The sequence below is a fragment of the Amorphotheca resinae genome (genome assembly GCF_003019875.1).
Source record: "Amorphotheca resinae ATCC 22711 unplaced genomic scaffold M430scaffold_10, whole genome shotgun sequence".
Classification (NCBI taxonomy): Eukaryota; Fungi; Ascomycota; class Leotiomycetes; order Helotiales; family Amorphothecaceae; genus Amorphotheca; species Amorphotheca resinae.
In genome coordinates, this window is record NW_020194480.1 from 887,884 (window position 1) to 912,895 (window position 25,012).

The 25,012-nt window shown below is 50.7% G+C and overlaps 5 protein-coding genes across 5 annotated transcripts; 3 read left to right on the top strand and 2 right to left on the bottom strand.

Annotated features, from left to right (window-relative positions):
* Positions 1 to 82: 82 nt before the first annotated feature.
* Positions 83 to 2,105, top strand: M430DRAFT_68732 (hypothetical protein). The gene is made up of 3 exons (XM_024869373.1): positions 83 to 1,521; positions 1,632 to 1,776; positions 1,875 to 2,105. The coding sequence occupies exons 1-3, from the start codon at positions 404 to 406 to the stop codon at positions 2,016 to 2,018; spliced, it is 1,407 nt and encodes a 468-aa protein (XP_024718513.1). The 5' UTR covers positions 83 to 403; the 3' UTR covers positions 2,019 to 2,105.
* Positions 2,106 to 2,826: 721 nt separating this feature from the next.
* Positions 2,827 to 7,398, bottom strand: M430DRAFT_52809 (hypothetical protein; the record flags this gene model as incomplete). Its single annotated transcript, XM_024868330.1, has 2 exons — positions 2,827 to 6,471; positions 6,838 to 7,398. The coding sequence occupies 2 exons, from the start codon at positions 7,396 to 7,398 to the stop codon at positions 2,827 to 2,829; spliced, it is 4,206 nt and encodes a 1,401-aa protein (XP_024718514.1).
* Positions 7,399 to 9,847: 2,449 nt separating this feature from the next.
* M430DRAFT_172019 (hypothetical protein) lies at positions 9,848 to 11,305 on the top strand. The gene is made up of 5 exons (XM_024863623.1): positions 9,848 to 10,381; positions 10,474 to 10,867; positions 10,914 to 11,074; positions 11,124 to 11,196; positions 11,246 to 11,305. Exons 1-4 carry the CDS (start codon positions 10,112 to 10,114, stop codon positions 11,172 to 11,174), a joined length of 876 nt encoding a protein of 291 aa, XP_024718515.1. The 5' UTR covers positions 9,848 to 10,111; the 3' UTR covers positions 11,175 to 11,196; positions 11,246 to 11,305.
* A 6,388-nt stretch (positions 11,306 to 17,693) lies between these two features.
* M430DRAFT_172069 (hypothetical protein) lies at positions 17,694 to 19,604 on the top strand. The gene is made up of 4 exons (XM_024863626.1): positions 17,694 to 17,765; positions 17,853 to 18,000; positions 18,260 to 18,821; positions 18,872 to 19,604. The coding sequence occupies exons 2-4, from the start codon at positions 17,989 to 17,991 to the stop codon at positions 19,432 to 19,434; spliced, it is 1,137 nt and encodes a 378-aa protein (XP_024718516.1). The 5' UTR covers positions 17,694 to 17,765; positions 17,853 to 17,988; the 3' UTR covers positions 19,435 to 19,604.
* A 3,297-nt stretch (positions 19,605 to 22,901) lies between these two features.
* M430DRAFT_85376 (hypothetical protein) lies at positions 22,902 to 24,319 on the bottom strand (the record flags this gene model as incomplete). The annotated part of the gene is made up of 2 exons (XM_024869631.1): positions 22,902 to 23,653; positions 23,710 to 24,319. Coding segments are annotated over 2 exons (1,362 nt in total), but the record flags the coding sequence as incomplete, so codon positions are not given.
* Positions 24,320 to 25,012: the final 693 nt, after the last annotated feature.

A 25,012-nucleotide genomic window follows, 5' to 3' on the forward strand; every position in this document is an offset into this window, starting at 1 on the left:
CAGCCACACCGTTCACCCTTATCATGATCACGTGCAATACCCAACCCCCTCGATTAATATCTCCAATTATCCCTCTTTTGCCGTCAAACACCACAATCACTCCTTTCAAGGCTTTCTGATGCATCTACCATTGTCTGCCTCTTGTCCTTTGTTTCACACTTCGACCTGATTTGGTCTATCGACCCCAGCCCTTTGTTTCATACTTCAACCCCACAGGCTGATATTGCCGTCCATCATACCTCTCATAGTCATATTTAGATGTCGCCCTGAAAAGTTTCTGGCTAAAACATCTTCGAGTTTTCAATTCAAGCCACACTAGTTGAACTTATCTGGAAGTTCCTCCTTCAGTGGCATTCCGCTCTTCAAGGCCCCTTATCAACAGCAGAGCCTCGTCCGCGTTACGATGTACGCTTCCACCAAGGAAGGGGATGCCAAAGCCCCATTACTACCCTCGACACCTTCATTATCGAAGCCTCGTGATTTGAGACTCATAAAGCGAATGATACTCATCTTCAGCCTAGCTGGTTTCCTGGTCATCCTCGTGATATTATACCTAGCGATCTTTCTGTTCACTCATTCTCCAAAGTCCTACCCCCCGGCTGAAGATCTCGAAACCTGCGCCTGGTCTACCCTTCGAAACCACGTCCCACTCCTCGATGTCCCGCCTATCAGCAGGTCTGAATTTCTCTCGCGTCAAGCTACTCTAGCATCCGCGCTCAGGGAAGAGGGCATCGACGCCTATATCACGGAACCTTCCCCTTCTTCCATGTACTACTTTAACATCTCCAACACGTATGAGTTGTCCGAACGGCCCTTCCTAGCAATTCTCTCCTCCAATGGCTCATTCTCCTATCTGGCACCAAAATTCGAGCTAGGTCGGATTTCCGGTCTCGACATGGTGTACGAAGAGAAGAATGTCATCGAGTGGAAAGAAGAAGAATCTCCCTACAACGTCCTGAGACGGGCCTTCGGCAGCGAGAGCCCAAAGGTGGTGGTAGATGAGCAAGCCCGCTTCTTCATCGCCTCTGGCCTCCAATCCGCAAACTTCACCGTCTCTCCCGTCTCCCACAGCATCGCCTCCATCCGCGCCGTGAAGTCCTCTGCGGAGCTCCAGATCCTCCGAGGCATCAACGAGTTCACCGTCGAGGTCGTCCGCTCCCTGCAGCCCTGCATCCGGATCGGCGTGTCCCAGGAGACCCTGTTCTCCACCGCCTCGGCGCTCTTCTCGCGCGCCGGCGCCGGCTCCGGCTTCTGGGCCATCGTCCTCTTCGGCGAACAGGCCGCGAACCCCCACGGCGGATCCAAAGGCAAGACCCTCGGCGCTGGCGAGTTCGCCCTGATCGACATTGGCAGCACGCTGCACGGGTATGGTAGCGATGTGACCCGCACCATCCTCCCCAGGGGCGGGAACGTCTCGCGCGAGCTGATGGACGTCTGGGACCTGGTGCATGCCTCGCAGTCCACAGCTATAGGGCTCATGCGGCCTGGCGCCCCGTGCTCGACGGTCGATGAGGCAAGTCGGTATGTATCTTAACTCATATCTTCATATCTCGCATCTCATCCGAACTTCCCCCATTCCCCCCTCCCGTTCGTTCGTTCGATGTCATTCCTAACAGGCGCCCTTGTAACAGAAACGTAATCGCCAAAGGCTCCTACGGACCCTACTTCACGCACCGGCTCGGACACGGCCTCGGTCTCGAGATGCACGAGCATCCTTACCTCAACGGTGCCAACGACGAGCTCTTGAAGTTCGCCGAGGTGGTCACTAATGAACCTGTATTTCCTCCCCCCCCCTTCCCTCCCTTTCCCTTTGCCCTTCCAATGATATGGAACAATAATAAAACTATGACGATGGAAACTAACGCGAGAAAAAGGGCATCTACGTGACGGATGAACAAGCGAAGAGTATGGGGAAGAGCAAGGGCTTCGGCGTGCGCATCGAGGACCCCGTGATGGTGACTGACGCCGGGGGCGTGGTGCTGACAGGACGTCGGGCGTTGAGCCCCTGGGCGCCTTGATATCTGCATCTCGCTCATATTCATGTTCTCTAGGTAGTTATCTTAGGCACAGGACATCAACCACGTTGAAATGTTATAGAGTGATCTTATGTTATGTATCTTGCCTTCGTTCTTTCTTCGTGATTAAATTAGTTTTCTCATTATTAAGACACCGCTCACCAGCAACATCTGCTACAAGTATCTCTCTGCGCACGCTGATACCCTACGCCGTAGCGCAGGAAGATCCGGCGTGCGAGAGGAGAAAATGCACCAGCCAACGATTGATTCCCAACGCCAGCCATGTATGGAGATCCGGCGCCAGGGAAGCCCAAATAGGAAGCCACCCACGAAAATGCTAGCCAAGCCCAACCAACGCTGGAAGAGAGATCACGCTTCCCACCCATCTCCGTCCCCTCCCTTGCCTAATAAAGCTTCAGAGTCTACTACGTTGTTCTCTGCTCGGATTGTGCAAAAAGAAATGGCCCCTCCCCCCTCTCTGCTTGAGTAATCCATCTTGATGAAAGATGGGGAGAAAAAAGGAAAATCGGAAAATCAAGGATCAACAGCTAATCCTCCTCGCCGCTCCACGCATGTGAAGAGATTAATATGATTATCGCCCCTGGCAGCAGCCGCCAGCATCATTCTGTGAGGATGGAAAGCCGTGGCTGTCACGGGGGACTGCCGTGCCTGGTTGAGAAAACTGGAGTAGGGTTCGACGCGCGAGAGTTCCTTGCCTTCGAAATTGAAGACTTTTACGGTGTGGTTACCCGTTCCACTATTGTACCCAGATGTCAGCCCAAAGTTTCGGGGTTGGGGGAGAAGAGAGGACTTACACAGCAAAGACGGGAAGATGCTCGTGCGTACTCGCCGTCCTAAGCGTATGATCCGTGGTCTTGAAAACTCGCAAGGGAGCATCCATCCTGATATCCCACAACTTGACCTTGCCATTCCTACTCGCGCTCATTAACTCTCTCTGCCCACCCCTCTGCATGTGCACGCTTTTAATCCAAACTCGGTCATTCTCGTCCTTCCATTTCTTGACCATGGCTTCCTGCGGCCTAGCTCGTGCGTCAAAGACGCGGATAGCGCCGTCGCCGAAGCCAGCCACAAAGACGTTGCCCGTCATCTGGTCGGAAGTGAGAGAGGTGACGCACGAGCCGGAGCGGGCGTTGATGTCGACGTTGCAGAGCTCCGAGTCCGCAGACCAGACGCGGATTACTTTCACGTCGCCAGCTACAAGCAGCTTTCCGGTTACTTGCTGCCAGTCAAAGACCATTCCTGAATTAACATTACTTGGGACAAGATGGGTGAGAGCCCGCCATGCTGATGCCACTTCTATCTTCTTCTCGGAATCGTAATTCCGGTAAATTCTGATCACACCGTCTGAAGACCCGGTCAGCAGGAAGGCTTGATCATCCTCATTGATAAATTGGAGGTCGCTGATTTTGGAGCCTACGGGATTGCCGTTCGAGAATCTATTTAGTCGATCTTGTTTCTTCCAGTCCCAGATACAAATCGTATCTCGGTCATCTGAGACAGCAAGATGGTCCTCGAATTGATGAAGAGTCATCTTCGAGGGCTGACTTTGATTATTGAAAAAGCCTGCAGCGTGGTTCCACCGGCCGCTTCCTGCAATCTCCTTCTGGGGCTGAGTGTCCCTCAAGATAGCCTCGTTCCTAGATCGTCTCCATAAACGTTCATTATAATCAGTGCTGCCAGGCTCTTCGGCTTCATTGGGCTTCATTTGAGGCTCTCGGAAATATTCGATCGACCAGTCCAAGAAGGTGCTCTCTAAAGGCAGCGTTGGAGAGACGGATAGGTTTCTAGGCACAAATCCTCCCGACACTGGCTCCGCTGCTGCGTGATATGTCCCAGAGGTTGATGTAGTATCATTCTGGTCTGGGGGGGCATTAAAATCTGCCGGGAGTCGCGATCGGAGAGGTAAGGGATTCCGCGGGCCAGTAGGAGAAGCAGGAGCATTTCTTCCAATTGAACCAGGGGGCGAACTTTCAGCACTTGAAGTTCCACCGAATGGCAAGGTAAACAAGTAGCTTGCAGTTCTCTTGAGGAGGCCTGGTTGCATTGTCGGAGCAGGCGTCGAATCTTGCTGTGCTGGTGTGCTAGGTCGCGTTTCTGAGGGTTGATTTGAAGCAGCTGATTTTGCTAACCGGCGATTAATATCGTCTATGATGACTTGTGCAGGTCCTCCGATGGGTGACTTAAGCATCGCCAAATGGACATAATCTACTATAATGGTGGCATTGCGTTGAACCTCAGGATGAGGGTCGACGGCCATAATAAGAACGTGCTTCCACACTGCCGCAAATATCGAATTGTGCGCGATGCCGTGAGCCGTGGCTTTGATCGTTCCATCTAGGTTGCGGTTCTCCATTCTAGCATAGTGCAGACCCATCTTGTGGTCATTACCATCATCCATAGGTGGGTGTTGACGATATTCGCGCTCTTCCTGGAGTTGCTCATAAGCAGCGACCCAAAATTTGTTCTCATAACGACATATGAACTTGGAAAAATAAACCAGGAGCTCCTTTCGAACCATGGCATTCCCGTCATTGGCCATCTCGATTACATTCCATGATATCGTCTCCTCAATTCGTGCTACCTCGTCAGTTAGATCCGGGATGCCTATGAACGTCATCATGGCATGCAGCATCGCGGCCCGGACCTCACAGCAGGGATCTCGAGCCAGGGAAGCTAGCTTAGTAGGAGCATTTTCTCTGATGCCTCGCCATTTGGCATCTGGAATATCGCTCCACAGCTGACTGATGCACAGGCACGCCCATTGTCGCAATAATGGATTGTCGGCGTTGTGTATATGCACCAAACAATAGGACATGACATCTGTTTGATTGCAAATAGTTTGACCCTGCTTGTATCCTTTGCAAAGCATGGCAAGAATGAATGCACACATAGCCTTGTGCTCCAGGCTATCAACGACAGGAAGACCCTCATTCGGCTTCAAGATTAGGGCAAAGTAGTTGTAGCCACTGTCTTTGAGTAAATCTTGTTGGCAGGAAATGTCAACAGCCATAACTCTTGTCCAGATAAAAACCATAACCGGCTTCAGTTCAGTTGCAGCTGACTGCAACAGCTTCAACACATATGGAAAGATTCCAATGCTCAAAGCTAAGTTGACTGCCCAAGGACCCATGTCCAAGAACTTCCCTAGAAGTATCAAGGCTCGCACTCTGTGCTGTTGACTGAGAAGAACCTGGAGGACAACTGGGAGCTGGTCTGGAGGTTTGTGGGTGACAGCACCTTGTGTAAGATACACCTCGAATGCCGTAAGCTGTTCCGTAAAGAAACTCGAATTCTGAAATTCGTAGTCGGGACGAACTCCACTCTCCTTTTCTTCCAACATGGGGAGTTGAGCGAGCGCCATCTCTACAGCAAGATCCCAACTCTCCCAAAGAGGATGCTGATGGGTGTCAGGGAGCTCAGGATACGATTGAGGATGGCAACCATAAGCTGACATGATCCTCTGTGCCAGGAGGAAATTTCGGAATAAAGCAGCGACCATAAGGTCCTGCCTGAAGAATTTCCGAAATAAGGGTCTGGGTAAAGTCGTCCATGCTATAGTATCAGTGATAGCAGTGAATATCCAATTGAGTTCCCCGAGTGGTGTTCTTCGCTCCTGTAATCTTCCCGGTAGCTTCTTCGCCCTTTCAGGAGTGATCTGTGATGGTAAGGGATTCTGTAGAACGAAGAACCATAGAGCCATCTCAATTGGTGTCGTGAGACATGATGTGAATACATCTGCAGGGAGGAGAGGATTGGTTGGAAGGTTTTCCTTGACGCCGCAAGCTGCAAGATGAATGTAAGGCCGGAAGTTCACAACTTGGTAATTGGGATCCTTTGCCAATGCGTCCGCCTCTTCTTGTTCATGCTTCTCAACAAATCGGTGGAAGTTATTGAGGATATTGCCAGCATCAGAACAATCCCAAACAAAGAAAGTCGGTGCTTGCAACCATGCTTGAAGGTCGTACAAAGAGACCGGGATGTATTGTGTATAGTTCTTGTTAAAAACCCAAATCTCACCAGAGGCAGTCGGTTTTGGTACTCCATGACCATTGTAGTGGAACAGAACCCGCTCATCCTTCGCATTCCGGCGAAGCGATAAGCAGAATTTCTTTGTTTCCTCTACTGACGGATCCAAATATTGCTTGTATCTTGTTCGAATTGCAAGGGTTTCGTATTGAGCCTGCAAAGATTTGCCGATAGTCTCGAGGGCTTTCTGTACCGGAGGATGTGTGGGGTCCTGCCAGGCTTCCAACTTTGCGCCAGGGACAGTCTTCAGCTGGTCCGGAGGCTCAACGCCAATATTCAGGCATATTGCCAGGGCAGCCGAGACGGTCTTCAGGCGATCCTTCATCCGCCAGTCTTGAAGGTCGTCAGTCAACGGTTTTGGGTTACCTGTCGTCTCATGACGTTTGTCTGTGAAATACATGTACCAATTCTGTTTTTGCCTGTCAGCATACTTGTCCAATTCAATACTTGGCCACCTGAATGTGGATATGACATGGCCGCGCCTAGCACGACCTTCTGTGAATCGTTCTTGGGTCTGACGCATAGAACCGCGTCTCTCGTCCACATAATCCCAAAAACCCCCATATTCGTTAGTTTCTGGAATGAAAGAGGGGGGGCTTCCATCATCGGGGAAATCCGTCATGGTGTCAGATCTGTAAGATATATCCAAAACAGAGACGGGGATCAGGTAAACCTCCAACGTAGTTAAAGTGTTGGTAGATAATAACGCGGTGGGCGCGCCCCATGATATGCGGCAGAATAGAGTTCAGACAGCGGAAAGGAAAGCGTAACCTACGTTTGCTAGCTGCGAAACATATTCCTCAGAAGCATAATGGTCCTCAAACCCATGTCGTGCTCCCCAATCATGTCTCTCCTCCTCGACTTGTGCCTCCCTCTCGTCTCCTCTTGGGCCATAGTCACTCTTCGACCTCTGAAGCAGAGGTTTCTGTCTGCGCCTTGGCCTATCAATCTCCGACTCGTCTTGGGAAGATTCAGCGGAGGGCGGCAAGGTAGGGCGAGGTTGTTGAACCGATCTGCGATTCCGTACTGTTCCGCCGTTTGATGTGGCGGCACCATTTACTACTGTGGGAGATGCGCGATCTGGATCCGAAGATGAAGAGGCATCCCCATTCACCTTCTGCACCGGGTCATTACTGACGGCAGGTCTCGGATTCGTCATAGCTGGCGTGCCATTTTGTATGACAGGTTCTTGTCGCGGGGTTTGTCCGGCAGGAGATGAAGTGTAGCTCGGAGGTCGAGATTGGTGGGAAGAACCATTAGAAGCGTGCGATGTGGCTTGATGATTATATTGCTGCGATCTATGAGCTCCGCTGCGTTGGACCGCAACAGCCGTCATGGTCACTGGAGGTGAGAAGCAGGCCTTCTCAAAGCGTCGAGGTGTTCATGGGTCTCGTGAGAAGAGTCGGACGGGATGCGCTCTGGGTTCGATTGGTGACAAGAGCCGCAGTGTGAGAAAGAAAGGAAACTATATGGACTATTGACAGTCAGCCAGGCAAACGGTGCCAATAGATTCCCACATGCGCCGAGATTCTACTTCTTTTTCATGACAAGAAGAGACCTACAGGAGCTCTCGATCTTTCTTTTCACCCAGATTAAAGAAACAAGCAGTCGGCATATATCAGAAGAGCTGGAGTTAACGCGTAAGTGAGGGTCTGCATGCGAACTTCCGGCGCATGCGATTAATTCTCCATGTTCAGTCAACCTTCGCAGCACAAACTTCCGCGTTTTGCGAGTTAAAGATATCGATCCACGTCACGAGTTTAGCCGGGTTGAGCCTCACACACGAGTTGACCCGAGTCGAGTCGAAGTGTGGCTAGTGTGGCGGTGCTGCTGTGTGGCTGAAGCACTGTCCCTTGGTTGAGGCTGGGTAAGTTGGTCCTTTTGGATGCCTCCTGTACAGTACTTTACCAAAGAACCTAAGATATGATTATCGTCCTGCTTATCACTCACTGATTATCACTGATTATCAGATTATTACTATTCGTGGCTATCGCCCTTTATCTTTAAGGCTCTGAAAGAGAAGCGTAGAACCCTTCTTGTCTGCATGAACCCGTTCCTGACAGCAGTGCAGCTCTTGGATTCTTCTCTGCATTTATTGAGGCCGTCCTCTGCACATGTATCTACGGTATTCAGGCATACACACAAGTCTCACCGTGATACAGTGTCCTACCGCGCAGCATCGTTTCTACGCGCCAGAGCCTAGTTTACTGGTCATCCCAGCCCACGCGACGGCCAATTGCATTCTCCATCAACGGTTGATCGGGAACCCTCCGGTGCTGATGTGATCAAATGATCTGGCAGCACACGGTACCTGTACTCCTTATTCCGTACACAGCTTGGCCAATAATTCTAATTTTTATATATTTATAGGAACTGTCGCCAGCTTGCAAGGACGTATGCTCTTGTGTGGGCAGTGTTGCCATTCGGAACCAGTTGCCGTCCATGATACAATGCTGCCCGTATATATACTATGCACAGCGTACAGCTTACGGCGTACAAACGGGTACAGCGTACGCGGTACGCAGCAAGTACGAGACTAGATATCTGCAAGGCTTATCGATAACAGGCAAAGCGCTCCAGAAAACATCGATGATTTTACGGCGAGGGCGCAGTACATACAGTAGTATGTGACTACTTCTACAGTACGGAGTACAGTAGTAGTACTATAAACCGAGGTGTGATAGAGTTTCTGAGGCTTCTTTCCCTTGCAGTAGCGAGATCTTCCGGATCACTGGAAGCGTGCAGTCGTCTCGTCTCCTGGACCTATAGGGGGAGACTTGGAAAGCTGGGGGGGGCTGGCTCTCTTGGGATCGGGCCAAGACTTAGGGAGAAGTACTCCGTACATATCCTCAGGTTTACGGGTTTACTCATGGCGTATACGTCGCTAATAATGTGGGAAGGGGTCGCTTGGAACAGCGTGCGGGATGTCTCTGGCCTTTGTGAGACTGGGCTGGGCAGGAAGCACAAAGGGCAGGCTGGGCAGCGGGATACATGTGTATCAAAGACATATCTTACATATCTTACAGAGGACGGTCGACTTGCGCCAACCCACGCCTCGGCATCTGCAGGGAAAGGGGAACAGCAGTAGTAAGCTAGAAAAGGGGGATTTGGGGGGGATCAACCATTACTCCGGACTCCCTTACTAAAGGGTTAAAAGCAAATAAGGGCAAAGGACAGGCGAAGAGCCTAGAGCCTAGAGGTACTCCGTAATAATACAGTAATACTACTGGTACTTGAGTAGTAATAGTCATAAATAGATCAAGGGCTTTCTATCAACCAATTCTGAGCCGGCCGGATAACTTTAAAAATGGCTCCTCCTGCGATGAAACAAGCCCCCCCTTTGCCTCTCCGAGTAAGGGTTCGACATAGAGGTGTCAGGGGTACGGTGCATGGGGACTCTGGGAAAAGAAAGAAAAAGTCAACGAGGAGAAAGAAAGTTGTCCTTCCCCCGAATTCTGTCCTCTCTGTCCCTCTGTCCCTCCGTCCTTCTGTTCGTCCTGGGCAGAACCGACATCCGTGACCGTGATCCGCAGCTCTCTCGTTGATACTTGATTCATTCCTTGGCTGCGATTATTGGTAATATCGGTCCATTTTTCTCTCCTGGTGCTGTTGAGGCGACGCTTGTTTTATTTTGGCGGCCCTCACTGACGGGCACCCTGTCTCTGGCTTCAGCCCAACCCCCATCATAACCCGCAATTTCCAGCCATCAACTTCACATCGTCGTCGTCCCTTTTGCCTGCCAGCCGCTCGAATCTGCCCATCGCTCGTTCCTGCTCCTGCTCCTCGACGGCCGCCAGGAAATCGCATCCCCCGGTGTGCCAATTCCGACGAGGACGTTGCGCGCGACCGATCGAAGGCTCCCCCCCAGCTTCTCTCCTTTCCAAACCAACCCATACCCTGCGCATTCGCTGAGACACCTCTCCTCGCACAACCTCGCGACCGGCCATCGTTTCAATCGCACGAAGCAGATACGATCTTTCCAAAAGAACATCCGCAGATTCGGCCGCACATTGGCATAGCATAGGAAGTTGCCCGCCTCGGATGGCACGATGGCATTCCTTTTCAAGAGCAAGAAGAATGCAGACAAAGCCCAGACCTTGAAAGATGCCACGAACGGGGCCGTAGGACCACAGCCGCCTCTGCAGAACAGTCCAAATGGACGCCTGCAAAATGAGAAGGGTGCTGGCGCGGTGCAGCAGACGACACCGGGCAGCAGTGTAAATAATTCGATGAACTCGCTCCAGGGAGGAACTCCCCCGAGCCCAGAGCAATTGAATGGCCGGAGAGGTCCTAATCCAGAACAGGCGCAAGAACCTCCTGTGAGTGCCCATTTCCAATACTGTGACATGCGCAATGCGTGATGAAGACCTTGGTCCTCGGATACTTATTTTTGATTTCTTTCGGAATGTAGGCGCGAAATGCCCCTTCACAGCAAGGTCAACAGATGAATCCGAATATTAATGCCTCCTTGTATCCCTGGTCGAAACGGCGGATGACCTATACGACCGCACATCCCAGTCCCTTCCCACGATATGGCGCGGCTGTTAACTCGAGCGCATCTAAAGAGGGTGATATTTATTTAATGGGAGGTCTCATAAATAGCTCCACAGTGAAGGGTGATCTGTGGATGGTGGAGGCAGGAGGGAATATGGCATGCTACCCGCTTGCAACAACAGCTGAAGGGCCTGGACCTCGAGTAGGGCATGCTGCTCTCTTAGTTGGGAATGCATTCATTGTCTATGGAGGAGATACAAAGATGGAAGATTCGGACGTTCTAGATGAGACGTTATACCTCCTGAACACATGTATGTTGGATGTTGATATAACCAGAGATTATGCTGATCATAATAGCTACACGGCAATGGTCGAGGGCAGTGCCCGCAGGGCCCCGACCTTCTGGTCGATACGGGCACTCGCTGAACATACTTGGGTCGAAGATATACGTGTTTGGAGGTCAAGTGGAGGGATACTTCATGAACGATCTGGTCGCCTTTGACCTGAATCAATTGCAGGTTCCTACAAATCGCTGGGAGATGCTCCTCCGGAATACTGACGAAGGAGGCCCTCCAATTGGCCAAGTGCCTCCTGCGAGAACGAATCACACTGTTGTGACGTACAACGAGAAGCTTTACCTGTAAGTTCTGCGGGATGGCAGTGCATTGCGATACTAATTTTGATAATAGATTTGGTGGAACAAATGGGTTACAATGGTTTAACGACGTCTGGTGCTACGACCCCGTAACCAATACCTGGACCTCCCTCGATTGTATCGGATATATCCCCGCCCCCCGAGAAGGCCACGCAGCCGCGATTGTAGACGATGTGATGTATATTTTCGGTGGACGGACTGAAGAGGGGGCAGATCTAGGGGACTTGGCATCGTTCAGAATCTCTACGAGGCGTTGGTATACTTTCCAAAATATGGGCCCCTCACCTTCGCCGAGATCCGGCCATAGCATGACCGCATATGGAAAGCAAATTGTCGTTTTGGCTGGAGAACCGAGCACAGCTACAAGGGAGGCTTCAGATCTTGCCACCGTCTATGTACTTGATACAAGCAAGATCCGCTACCCTAGCGACCAGCCAACCCAACAGGGTTCTGCAGAACGTCTCCCGGGTACAAGGCGTCCCAGTGGATCTGAAAAGTCTGGTATGGCTCCAAATCGAGGATTGAGTTCTCGCGATGGTTCGGGAATTCCTGATCCAAAGAGGTTAAATGGACCAGAGAGACCAATGAGGGAGAGTGTTATGGCCCAAGGGCCTTTCCCACCTTTCCCCCGTGGAGGTGGTCAAGGAGGTGGTCAACCCGGCATGAATGGCAACGATATGAACGGTGTGGCACCAGGATCAGCCCAGCCGCAAGGACCGCAAGCAGGTTCTAAGCTACCCCGAGCATCATTAGCACAAGCACCACAAGGCCCTCCGCCTCAGCAAGCAGCACCGACTCCTCGGTCTAATGGCCCAATTCCCATGGCAAATGGACGAGGTAAGCCGCAAGGTAAGCCGGAAAGGGGATTCGGTCCTCCGGTAGATACTAGCACTCGAAGCCCTCCGCCCGAGAATATGGCTCTATCACCACAGCAAAATCGAACGATGTCGCCAGTGCCAAGAGACAGTCCTCAGTCACGGGAGCCCCAAATTATCAATGGACGACGTACGCCGACCCAAGCGGCTCAAATGTCGAAACCAGTATCAAACGAGTCGCCGGCTACGAGCAACAGTGCCATTGCGCGCCCTGGATCAAAATTGCGACAAGCCCGGCAACAGAGTTCTGTTGACAGTACACTTGATTCGTCGCTCAAGGCTCCCACAAACCGCGCTTCATCACCTCCACCTCCATCTAGACAGACCAGCAACCCGCTGAGTCGGAGAGGCTCTGCTAGGAATTCTCAAACTGTTGCTTTGCTCAAGGAATTGGATGCTGCCAAGAATCGAAATGCTTGGTATGCATCGGAGCTGGAGCTTGCTCGAAAAGCAGGTTATGTTCCGAATCCCTCAAGTAGTCCAATACTGGATCAGAGAGCCGCAGAATCCTTTGACGACGAGGACAAGCCGTTGATCGAGGCGTTGATAGCGATGAAGGCAGAACTCGCAAACGTCCAAAGCTCAATCGACAAGCAAGCTATTATTGCAGCTAAGCAAATCGCGGAGGTTGAGAAACAACGAGATACAGCTGTCAATGAAGCAATTTATGCCAAGGCCAAGCTTGCTGCACACAGCGGTAGCCAAAGCAGCACGCCTCAACCGGACAGCGATGCTCGTGACCTTGGAATGATGGCAGCCGATAGATCTACAGATATCAGCAAGAAGTTAGCTGCGGCGCTGGTGGAACAGCAAGACTTGAAGAACCAGCTTGAAATCTTGACCTCGGAGCTTGAAGCCGAGAAGCGAGCGAGGTCTCTTGCGGAGGACACAGCCAACTCTACTGAGAATCGGATGACGGAACTGGAGGCATACAAGCAGCAGAATTCATCTGAGGTAGAACGTCTAAGAGCCGAGCTCCACGAGTTACAGATCAAGGCGAGGGAGGAAGGAATTGTCTGCGCAGAGGCTGTCGCTACAGTGGCAGTGCTCCAGGCTGAAAAGGAGCAGTTGGAATCCCGCCACAAAGAAATCGAGGAAGCAGCGAAGGACCACAGCGACACTTTTGAGTCACTACGAGAAGCTATTGCGTCCTCTGCAGATATGAGGAATATGCTTGAGCGTAAGCTTGAAGAGGAACGTAGCGAGCGAGAGAAAATCGAGAGCAGACTACGCACGCTCAAGGCCGAGCACGAGACTGCAACTTCGGAGCTCGAAGTCGCTACGCGACGACTTCGAGACGCGGAAGAACTGGCAGAGCATCATGCAAATGAGGCTAGGACTCATAAACAGGCTATCCTATCTGGCCTCGACAAGGTCGCATCACGTGAAATTGGATCAACAGACATCACACCCAGCGAGCAAGTCGTGGCACTTCAAGGCCAAGTCCAGGCTGCAAATGCACTGGCCCGAAAGTTCCAAGCCGCGGCCGACACTGCCTCGGAAAAATTACGCAGTGCGGAAGAGCGGATTGCTGGCCTGGAAGCTTACCAAGAGCAAGCAAGCAGGGAAGGTATGTCTATTCGAAAGCAACTTCAATCAACAATGCGAGAAGTCCAGTCACTTCAAGCATCAAATTCGGAAATGAAGCACCAGCTCGCGAACCAACAGTTGGAGACCAATGCCGTCCACGTCCAACACAATACCCTGAAGGACATTCTCGGGGAACGAGGTATCAGCCCAGGCGCTGCTTCCCGAGCACGTGGCCTCTCATCTCCTTTGTCAGGCTCGAACACACCTGATCCTGCACGTATCCGTGAACTGGAACAACAGCTCTCTGCCACCATTCAAGCCAAAGAGGAGCTCAAGGCAAACTACGAAAGCCGGGAGCAAGAAGCTGAAAACACCTACCGCGACAAGTTGAGCCAACTGGAAAATGATTACCAATCCGCCGTTCATTATGTCAAGGGCACGGAGAAGATGCTCAAGCGCATGAAGGATGAGTTGGCAAAATACAAGTCGGACAATACTCGAATGAAGGAGCAGCTATCGGAAGCCGAGGAGAGATCTGCAGCTTTGGAAGCAAATACTGGATGGGAGGAAGAGCGTTCTGCTTTGAACAAGCAAATAGAGGGTCTGCAAGAACAAATCAAATCCTCGGTCTCACAACTTGAGCAGCAGATGACCGAGGTTCGGAATGAGCTAGAGGCTGCAAAACAAGAGCGCGACCATCTGAAGCAGGAGAACGAGGAGCTGTCGCGACAGCTTGCTAGTTTAAACGAACAATCGAAAGCAGAGATCGAACAAATGCAACACGAGAACTCATTACTTGAACGGCGAGCCCAGGACGCAGAGCAGAAGGTCTCCCTATTGCTAGACCAGGTTGAACACTCGGTCGACAACTACCGGCGACAATCCCAACGTGTTGAACCCAGCGCCAGTGGAAATGGAAACGGAAATCACCAACGCAGCCTCTCCGGCGCCGACAGCATATCCGACAACTCTCTTTTCGAGGGCGGGAATCGCACGTCGATGGCGCTCGACAGCTTGGCGAATGAGCTGGAGACGCTGAGGACGCATTGGGAGACGACGAATAAGAATTACCGCATGAGCAATACTACATTCGATTTTGAGGATAGGCCGCTGCAACGAACGACGACACAAGAGAGTGACAAGATTGTCGGATTAAGTTCCAGTTTAGCGGACTGGAGGAAGAGGCTGGATGCTGAGGAAGACGTGGCAAGGAGTAGGAAGGCGAACAGGTCAGAGGAGAGGGCGTCAAGTCCGACGACGGTGGAGCCTAATCTGATCTGACCAACCTGATTTGATTTATCAGGACAGTCAAGCAGAGAAAGAGGAAGCCAGAGACGGTGTCTGGCAAGGATGATACAACTTCACGATCTCAATTGTTACGGACGGCATGGAATGCCTCCCATTTCATTTCTCGCTCATCACGCTCTCCAGTGATGGAGCCAGGATTCGGGTTCGCTCCTGTTTGGATGACTACTTTTTCCCCTTCCCTCAACCCGCAGGTTTTCTTTCTTTCTTTGTTCTTTTTCCCCCCAGTGTTTGAGTTTCTGCCGGGGAGGTGTCTCTTGGAATTGGGGTTTGCGCTTTGTATATTTGGTTTGCGAGAGAGACGATGGAGACGCAGCGGTTCTGATTCTTGTCGTTCGCTATGGCAGGGCATATATTTCTCATGAAAAAAAGACGAAGACGAATTGGGAAGATTAATGTACAATACCTAGGACTTGCATGCATGGATGGACGGAAGCGCTCGTTGAATAAAGTATGGAAGTATGGTATATGCATCATCAGCTCTCCCGTCTCTTCTATGAAGAGGAAGAAAAATTTCGAAGCAGATGTGATTGCGTGTAGTCCCTCTCCGGTCCCTCCCTCCCTAGGAATGCGCAAGGAGGTGGTATCCCGTCAAGAGGCGTTTACAATGATACCCTCCCAAAAAAAAATCAAGCTGTAGGATAAAGGTGTGTATTTGAAAGCTTGGACCGAAGAATATGTACGGTGGTATGTAGGTAGGTTACCATGATACATACACCGTACAGTAAGCACTACGTAGTAAGACAGGACTTCTAGAAGATGGAGAGGAGGGTTCTATAGACGTTGTACAGCTGATTGATTGATTTTGGGGTGGGGGAGTTGGGGGGTTCGGAGGATTTAGATAGCAGCGGGGGACGAGCGGGTCTGTGGCTTTATTTTAATTTTGATATTGATGTTGATGTTGGTTATCTTATCTTTTGATATGATATTTGATTTTGATTTGATTTCACAGCGATTTAATTTATTTTTTTCGGAGACAAACGTTGGAAGTAGCTTGGGTTGAGGCTGAAGCCCGGATATTAATCCTCGCTCGCCGCCGTCGTCGCGAAAGTCTGGAACCGACCGCCCCTTAACACGGTAATCGTTTTCGACGGGGTCTGTAAAGAATGTGTCGGGATCCGAGATCTGAAGCGATATCGAGTGGCTATATTGGGACGCCTGACCGAGACTACTTGGCGCGGTTGGCGCTTTGTAATCGGGGCGAGAGATCATCTGATATGGATTGGATGGATTGGACGGGGCTTGTTGTGTCGGTTTACCGCCGCTTGCCACTGAGGCGAAGTTGGTGAGATAGATGTATAGCAGAGGCAACGTAAAAGGCGGAAAACGGAGGGGGAACTCGGGAGATGTTAAAAGGGGAAAAAAAAGAAAAAAAAAAGGGAGAAAAAAATGAGGGGGGCAAAAAGGACAAAAGAGAAACCGATATGACACGGGCGTTTAACCGCGTAAAAGTCGACCATGGAATCGAGGCTTTGCAAAGTAGTTGGGACCCCTTAAAACCCTCAGTATCCGACGAGTTTTAATGGCTCAGGCGGCCGAGGCGGAAAGGGGAGGCTGCATCCGGGAGACGAGGCCTCAAAAGCCGGATGGATATCAGACTATCAGTGGGGGGTTTGGGCGGATCATGCATTGCGACCCGGAGAGGGGATGAAGCCCTGAAGCCCCCTTTTTACGAAGGGTCTTGCTGCCTCTTGCATCTTGCACGTTGCATGTGCACGCGGGCAGCTGATGGGGGTTGACGTTATGGGTTCATCCATCCAGCGCCTCCTCCCTGGTATCATTCGTCGGGCTACGACAGCCGGTGCAAGGCGAGGCAAGATTTCACGAAGCCCTGAAGCATGAAGCATGAAGCATGAAGCATGAATGAAGTAGGAGGCGTGGGCCAACCGACATGTCGTCGGGCTGCGCTGCTTGTTGGGCAAAGGCAAAGGCGAAGGGGGCGAAGGCCAGAGAGATGCCAGATGCCAGAGTCCAGAGTCGGGACATGTCACCTGAAAGGCGCCGTCAGCTCCTAATTTGAGGATCCCCGCCACTCTTCCGCGTTGCTGGATCCGGCTCTCAAGAAAGGGCGGAGGCGTGGGAAGCCCAGGACAGCGCAAAGGCACACGCACTCACCGTAGCAATCCCCATGCCGCAGCCGGACCCCGATCATTCGCGGTGTTTCGAGACGCGCAAGACAAGAGGGGACTCTGATGCATTCATTGTTGAAAACAGCAAAAGTAAAAGCCAAAGCCAAAGCAAAAGCAAAAGCAAAAGTATAAAGCAAAAAAGCCTTTCTCCGCAAATCTATTTTTGCATCGACGTACCTAAATTCTAGCCTGAGGCCGCAAATCTGAAGGCCTGGAAACCCTTGGTTAGCGCCGGAACAGGCATAGCGCGCCTCTCTCCACGCTAGACCGTAAGCGAGAAATACCATCTTTGGGCGTCGTCCATCAATCTACGACGATTCAATCTTCCCCTCCAAACCCACCACAACTCCCCCCATCTCTCCCCCCCCCTCATCAACCTCGATAGATCTCCACCGCCGACCAGCTCTCCACAGAGGGTTCGTGAGAGTTATCTCGCATCAACTGTCGCCCTGCACGTCCCTCTGTTTTCCCCCCCGCCGTCGAAGCTGTCTCGTGGCGCCCCCGTCTCCGGTCGGTAATCCCTCATCGACCAGTCCAGCCCTCGGAGGAAGAAGATAGGTACGTATCCAACAACTCCTCCCAACTCCCACAGCTCCTCCAACTACACTCCTTACTGCGAAGCATACCGCGAAACACATACTGCTCCTCCATTTACTGCTTCGCGGGTGGATAAGCAGGTTGTGTTTCAACGTTCTTCCGCCTTCAGCCGCTTAAGGCATGTTTCCTATCTATCTCACCGCTCCGTGTTGTTTATAGCAGCCTGGTCTACCTAAGCAACAACTAACACAAACCCTTCCTCTAGTTCCCCTTCTTTCTCAATACACATCCCCATCAACCACGATCCGATTATTCGATCGATAATACCTCATACATAACCACATCTGCTCGACTCGCGTATCGGACAGTCCGATACCCAGAGTCCATAGTTCAACTTCAAGATGACTACTATGGTGAATCCACCCGCTTCCAAGTCGAAAGCCAATCCTCTGGTTTATACTCCCTTTCTTCGGCCTCTGCGGACACTTCCTTGCCACCCCCTCAAGCAATGTGTGGCTGGTGCGAGAGTTCTTCGGGATGGCAGCATGTCACCTTTGGGCTCAGTCACAGCCTTGTGCTTGTGTAGTCCCTTCTTCCTCTTGTCATTCCATACACTTACATCTTACGTCCCGCATCTTGAATGTCAGCATGCTAACCCATCTCTCCCTGTAGGATCTTCGCGTTGGTAACAAATACCGTATCGGCCGTAAGATCGGTAGCGGCTCTTTCGGTGATATCTACCTCGGCACCAACATCATCTCCGGTGAGGAGATCGCCATCAAGCTTGAGAGTGTCAAGGCCAAGCACCCTCAACTCGAATATGAAGCTCGTGTTTACAAGTCCCTCGCTGGAGGTGTTGGTATCCCATTTGTCCGCTGGTTTGGAACCGAGTGCGACTACAATGCCATGGTCCTCGACCTCCTTGGTCCCAGTTTGGAGGATCTCTTCAACTTCTGCAACCGCAAGTTCTCCTTGAAGACCGTTCTTCTCCTTGCCGATCAACTCATCTCCCGTATCGAGTACATCCACGCCAAGTCCTTCATCCACCGTGATATCAAGCCCGACAACTTCCTCATGGGAATCGGCAAGCGTGGAAACCAAGTCAATGTCATTGATTTCGGTTTGGCCAAGAAGTACCGTGACCCGAAGACTCACTTCCACATCCCTTACAGAGAGAACAAGAACTTGACTGGTACTGCCCGTTACGCCTCCATCAACACTCACTTGGGTGTCGGTATGTTATAGTCGTAATCCATATATTCTTCCAGTGCTAACACTCTGCAGAGCAATCCCGTCGTGATGACATGGAGTCCCTCGGATATGTCATGTTGTACTTCTGTCGTGGCTCCCTTCCTTGGCAAGGCCTGAAGGCTGCTACCAAGAAGCAGAAGTACGACCGAATCATGGAGAAGAAGATGACCACCCCGACTGAGGTTCTCTGCCGTGGATTCCCCAATGAGTTTGCCATCTACCTGAACTACACTCGTTCCCTCCGTTTTGATGACAAGCCGGATTACTCCTACCTCCGAAAGATCTTCCGTGATCTCTTCGTCCGTGAGGGTTTCCAGTATGACTATGTCTTCGACTGGACCGTCTACAAGTACCAGAAGAATGCCCAGGCCATTGCCCAAGCTGCCAACCAGCAGACCGCCCAGGATGAGGAGGAGAAGCCCGGACGTACCACCCGTCTCACTGCTGCAACCGCCGGTGGACCAACCCCTCAGCATTCCTCCAGTGCCAACAAGCCAACTGCCATTTCCAGACCCCGCAACAAGGTGATCGAGCGTGGAACTGGTGTTGACACTCCCGATACCACCCGTGCCGTCGGAAGCAGTGATAGGATGTGAGTTGTCTCGCTAGCCCGGTTCCTTGTAAGGGAATATCCCTCTTCGCGTTAGTGTGCTTCGATGACGCTGGCCGCGGGGAGAACAGATTGCTGACTGGATGGCTGACACTATAGTCTCCGCAAATAGGCTGCGCTCTGCCTCCAAAGGTGCAGCAACTGGTACTGGATATGCCTCTGGATCGTACCGGCCCAAGCGAGAGGATCAGTCTGGTCAGCAGTGGTATTGATTTATTTTTCCGTTGGGCGAATCTCCTTGACCGATATCGTCTTCTGACTTTCGACTCGCGGTGGTTTCGTCTTGATCTCAACTCACTCTCTCGCTGACCATACCTGAATGTGTCTCCCACAAGTCGGTACTGGCCCGGGCATCAAAACTCATCTCTTATGGAACGCTTTCTTTGTTTGTGACTCTTCGACTACCGCTTTTCAAATGGCTCGAGCAGATTTGATTTCGACATGACATGACCCACTGGCTATCTATCACTAGCTCAGCGGCATTGTCAGCGATATCAAAGCCATCGAACGGCGCGCCGATGTCATCACATCCAAGTCTCGGAGCAAAAATGCAACCTGATACGGCACATCAAATCATCGAGTTACTATCAAAAGTATCATTCGACAATTGCCGGTTACATTTTAGTCACGGAGAAAGCTGAAGCATGGTCATACAAGCTCGTCCCGTTTGACGTCTTGCGCATCGTCATCTGGCTTTCAGAGCAGACCCTATGTTCCTCAGATAAATGTTTTGCAGTGCATCATCTCCTTATTTCCTTGATCGTTGTTTTCCTGCGTTGTGCTTTCAATTTTGTGGAAGAGGGGACGCCCGGGGGGGATTAATCTGCGATGGAGTGGGGTTGGATGTCCGCTAGATGTGGTCTACTTGGACTCGGGAGTGCTCGCCGGGGACTCTTGCAACGACGGTGGACACATACTGCGGCATCCAACTTCGACGATATGGGGATGGTGGATATGAATGGTTGGCTGCTTCTGGGGAGGTTTTCTTTTTTGCTTTCTTTGCCTGGTTTTTCGTCTACACACGTTGTCTTTACACCATGGAATGGAAAATGCAGAGGGGACGATGGCATATTCTAGGGAAGGGGAACATTTGCAGGGGTTAGCCGTGTGCATGCATTCTCAATGGTGCCTCACGTACATGACGGGGCTACATAGGCTACTTCCGATAGTGAAATTACATCATGGCAACCCATATCCTGATCCGATGGGGTAATCGAAGACTTGACTGTGATTTGAACAGAGAAAGGCCAGGTAGGTAGTGCTTGGCTGAACTTGCAAGAGTATGAGCGGGTGACTTGGAGCTGCCGAGCTAGCGCTGAGAGGCAACGGCGGGCAGACGCAAGTGCAGCATGACATATCAGGAAATACGGAATCCCCTTGAAAAGACAACACTACAAAGCTTCTGGATTATCTACAACCAGCGTTCTCTTTCGTCATGTTTTGTTCCGCTCGTCCACAGTCATGTGCCCGGTACTTATGTAGCAAGGGTAGATAGTCTCTATTCCTCATTTTGGACTCGGACAAGAGAAGGCATCATTCTATTACTTGTCAATGTTTAAGAAGTAAGAGGGCGAAGTACAGAGATACTGAGGATTGATTGATTGAGTTGATTGAGTTGAAGATCGTTGCTGATGATGATATATATGTATATGTGTGTGTGTGCACTTGGTACTAAAAACGGTATGGAAGGCTGCTCGGTGGTGCTATGATCTCCTATTATCTTGTAGGTTATGGAGTGATGTTTGTTCGGGTTGATGTTATAGTTTTTGTGCCCCTTGGATAGAGTGCGTAGTTCTACCAAGAAATCAGATCAGGTGGTTGCTGAATATTTGATTGATTTAGCTGAGAGTGCTATCATTGTTTACTCTGTCGAGTAGGGAGTTATGTGGACTGGTCACTGGTCGCCATGAATAATTTTCTTATTTCATAACTTCCAGCGGCGGCGGCACCTTTTTTTTCGTTTATATTTGTTTGTTGTTTTCTGTTTTCATCTTCGTTCTACCCAACTATAGCAACGCAATATTCAACAATACAAGTTGTAGAATCCACTTTACACACAATCATCCCAACTCCAGAATTTCTCAATAATCCATCATTCCCAACATGTAATCTCCATTTACGGCATATAAAGGAGTCCAACTTCGACGAGAAATCCTCAGAGGAATCTTAGAAAGCGTAGTACCGCAGCGCGCCCCCTTCCAAACAGCTCCGGAATTGCATCCTCTCCCCACGATGAATTCCTCAACGATATCAAACCCGGATATCTCACCATGATACACAAGTGAATGAGAGATATCGAGCTTCTCCTCTTCGGACATGAGTATCTCTTTGAACGCCTCGGGGACAGTAGCCATCCCGTCACAGAGTAGATGGATGAATGCAAGGGAAGCGCGGAGAGCGATCGCGCGGGAGCTGGAGCTGATTCGCGTGGAAGGAAGGAGGGACTAACAAACTAAGGACATTTGATCTCGGAATGAGGAATACGACACCGAGCTCTGAAGTCGTCTCGGAACAGCGATCGATGAAGAGGATCGTCGAACATCTGGACCGTTTACAGATAGAATCCGATCCTGAGCGCTGGCTCTGTGTAGCGCGCTCCTGGTTGAAAGAAGAGTCTTGAAGTGGAATGATGAGGTTTATTTATACCCCTGAGATATAAAAAGAACGGATTCTCAACCCATGGATATGATAATGCATGCATGCACCCTCCGCAGCTCTCCTTCCTTCTTCTACCCGCCTGGTCTGCTAGACGCAGAAAATCGAAGAATAGAAGAAGCCAGACGACAGTCCGAGTAGCCCAGTTTTTGAAGAGAGGGGAGACTTGCCGGGGTTTATGATAATGGCTTCAGATCCGCGACTCCTGCTATGTACGGTTAGGAACATGAATTTCTGATTGTTTATTTTTGTTTGAAATATGGGCTGGGGGGAGTGTTGTATGTAGTGGGAAGGTGATGTTGGGGGGGAAGTTGGGGGGGGGGGGGGGGGGGGTTATAAGGGAGAAATAAGAAAAACACTCTTCTTGTAAGTGCTTGGGTTTGTGATGGATGGCTCTAGAGGACTTTTAGGGTCAAGGCTGATAATTTTTAGTCTTTGTGTGAGTAGAGAAGTCTGAGAAGATCTCGGATTCTGTAGTAATAATCTTGGGGTATCAACATTACATCTCTGGAATTAGAATTTCAAATGATGCTCGCATAAAGCGCAGTCCTCTATCCTTTAATACCGGTATAGGATTGATTTCTTTGGAATACAATCTCTGGATTCTGATGGATTCTGACTTGATTTACTAGTTACAAGGTAGTTGAGGGTTTATAGACTATTGAAATTATACGTTAGTCATATATATATATATATAGTTGAAAGGTTTCGTGAGCGTTTCTTTTTACAGACACCTGTTTTTCTTAGGCCGCTACTTCTCCCTTTTCCTATTTATCTCCTGAGCCCACCATCACCACTCGTTTCTGTAGCCACGTTCTCCTGCCAAGTTTCAGTTATCCCCTCCTCACTCTCTAATTCCTTCCGCCGCAATACCTGCAGATCTCTATTATATGTCTCCAAATCCTGCATCTTCCTCTTCACGAAGTCCTCCACCTCCTGGTCGCTCGGGATCCCCACATCCGCAAGACCGCTCTTCTGAAGCAGCAACTCGATATTTGGCCACAGAACATCCTCGTCAAAATTGAACGATTCGCGGATCAGCTCGTTAAACCAGAATTTCCCATCTTCGACGGACCGCCGCATCAGTCCTGACATCCTATGTTCCGGCGGGAGCCGCGTGCCTCTGCGCACCTCTTCTTCTTCCAAGGCCCTGAGGAATAGCGGGAATTTCGCTTTGTAGAGAGCCTCGCTCCTATCGGTCCACGACGTTGGGTTCTCGAGAATGAGCCACGGCGGTGGCGAGTACACAAACTGGTATGGGCCCGCGTACGTCCATTCCCAGTCGATGACAGCCACGACTTCCATGTTGTCATTGACGAGGATGTTCCCGGGATGGAAGTCATCACAGAGGAGTTTGAACGGGCCGGAATCGTACTCTGGTGCGACGAAGTACGGGATGAGGTTCTTGACGCGCTGGCGAAGGATGTATTTCCGCCGCGCATCGTAAATATCGTCGACTGAGTTCCTTTGCTCAAATAAATGCGTGATGTTTTGCTGCACGAGGTTGTGAACGTATTCTGTGACGGTTCGGAATGGTTCTCGTACATGATCTGTTAGACGGTTAGCTGAAATGTACACTTGAGCAGCGGGTTATAGAACGCCGTACTATCCACCGTGACATATCCGCCTCTCTCAATCTCGTTCATCTTCAGGGTCATGGGCCTAGATGTCACAGGCCAAGAAGGCGTACCATCGTCATTATAGACAAGTGACAGGGCGCCAATCTTGTCGAAGTTATGCCTTGACAGTTCCAACATGATATTGGCTACCTGACGATAGATAGCGAAAAGCGTCTCGTCACTGAGATCCGTACGCAAAACTGGCCCCCGCGCCGGTCTGGGGAGCTGTTCCATCAGACTGCTCAGCGGCACGCCCTCAACCCACTCCGTGATAATGAACGGGCCCATGGCCGGATCATGATTATCTGACGCCGCGCCAAACGCAATAACCTCGGGGACAGGAATGTCCGTCTTCTCCCTGACGAATTTCATGACGGCGTATTCGCGCTGCACTTTGGACTCGGCGTGCATGACATTGCCCGCGACAGGGAAGCGCACTGCCCACGTGGGCCCGCCATTCTCGAACACCACTTTGAAGCACCAGTTGAAGGAGCCGTTCTTGACCTCGACGCAGCGGCATTTGGCGCCGTTGCGGTACTGCGACGCGAGCTTCTCGATCCCAGGGGTGCTGTATTTCCCTAGACGGTGCAGCCAGGCCGAGACGCTGCACTCGTGGTGTTTACTGACTTCGTCGGAATTCATGATCGGAAACGGTATCTAATAGCAAGACCCGTGTTGCGTGCCTCGGGAAATGGAGCCATCGAAACTTTAGAAATCGAGGGATTCTCGTTTCTGTATATGAAGTGGAGTGATGGTTATCAGCGTGTAATATATAAATATATATCGCAGACGAAGAGTAGATGTATCTCCCGCCCCCCTATTCTATTATAACGTAGGTCACTTCTAACCAATCAGAAAGTGAGATATTCGCTTAACACATAGGGGAGAAAGGGACCGAGCTCGCTTAGTGCTAGAGCAGCACCACAGCACTTGATATGGCCATGTCAATGATGTGGGAACTCGTCATCTTGTAGCTGCTCCACCATATCAGATTTACTCACTTCTGGCATTCATGAATTGGATTGTCCAAGCTTAATTAAACGTTCTAGAATGGTTCGTAAGCCTTTTCCAAGGCTGGCCAAATAGCCGGAAGGGGTAAAGCAAGATATATTTGTCCGTCTGCCCCACATCCATGATGTTCCTGTTTTGCGGGGTTTAGCTTATCGTGCACGATTGCACTACCCCGTGTCTTACCTGATCTTCCGCACCATTGTGCCAAGCTAGAGAGATGTATGTGATGCTTGAAGATCATAACAAACCATTGGCTTGACATTTCCTCCTATCTTAAAT

Bases quoted from the DNA above. Each gene is read 5' to 3' on its own strand.
- M430DRAFT_68732 (XM_024869373.1), top strand. From the start codon at position 404: ATGTACGCTTCCACCAAGGAAGGGGATGCCAAAGCCCCATTACTACCC. The intron at 1,522-1,631 runs GTATGTATCTTA...CCCTTGTAACAG, and splicing joins ACGGTCGATGAGGCAAGTCG to AAACGTAATCGCCAAAGGCT. The intron at 1,777-1,874 runs GTATTTCCTCCC...CGCGAGAAAAAG, and splicing joins AGGTGGTCACTAATGAACCT to GGCATCTACGTGACGGATGA.
- M430DRAFT_172019 (XM_024863623.1), top strand. From the start codon at position 10,112: ATGGCATTCCTTTTCAAGAGCAAGAAGAATGCAGACAAAGCCCAGACC. The intron at 10,382-10,473 runs GTGAGTGCCCAT...TTCGGAATGTAG, and splicing joins AACAGGCGCAAGAACCTCCT to GCGCGAAATGCCCCTTCACA. The intron at 11,075-11,123 runs GTTCCTACAAAT...CTGACGAAGGAG, and splicing joins TTGACCTGAATCAATTGCAG to GCCCTCCAATTGGCCAAGTG.
- M430DRAFT_172069 (XM_024863626.1), top strand. The intron at 18,822-18,871 runs GTATGTTATAGT...AACACTCTGCAG, and splicing joins CAACACTCACTTGGGTGTCG to AGCAATCCCGTCGTGATGAC.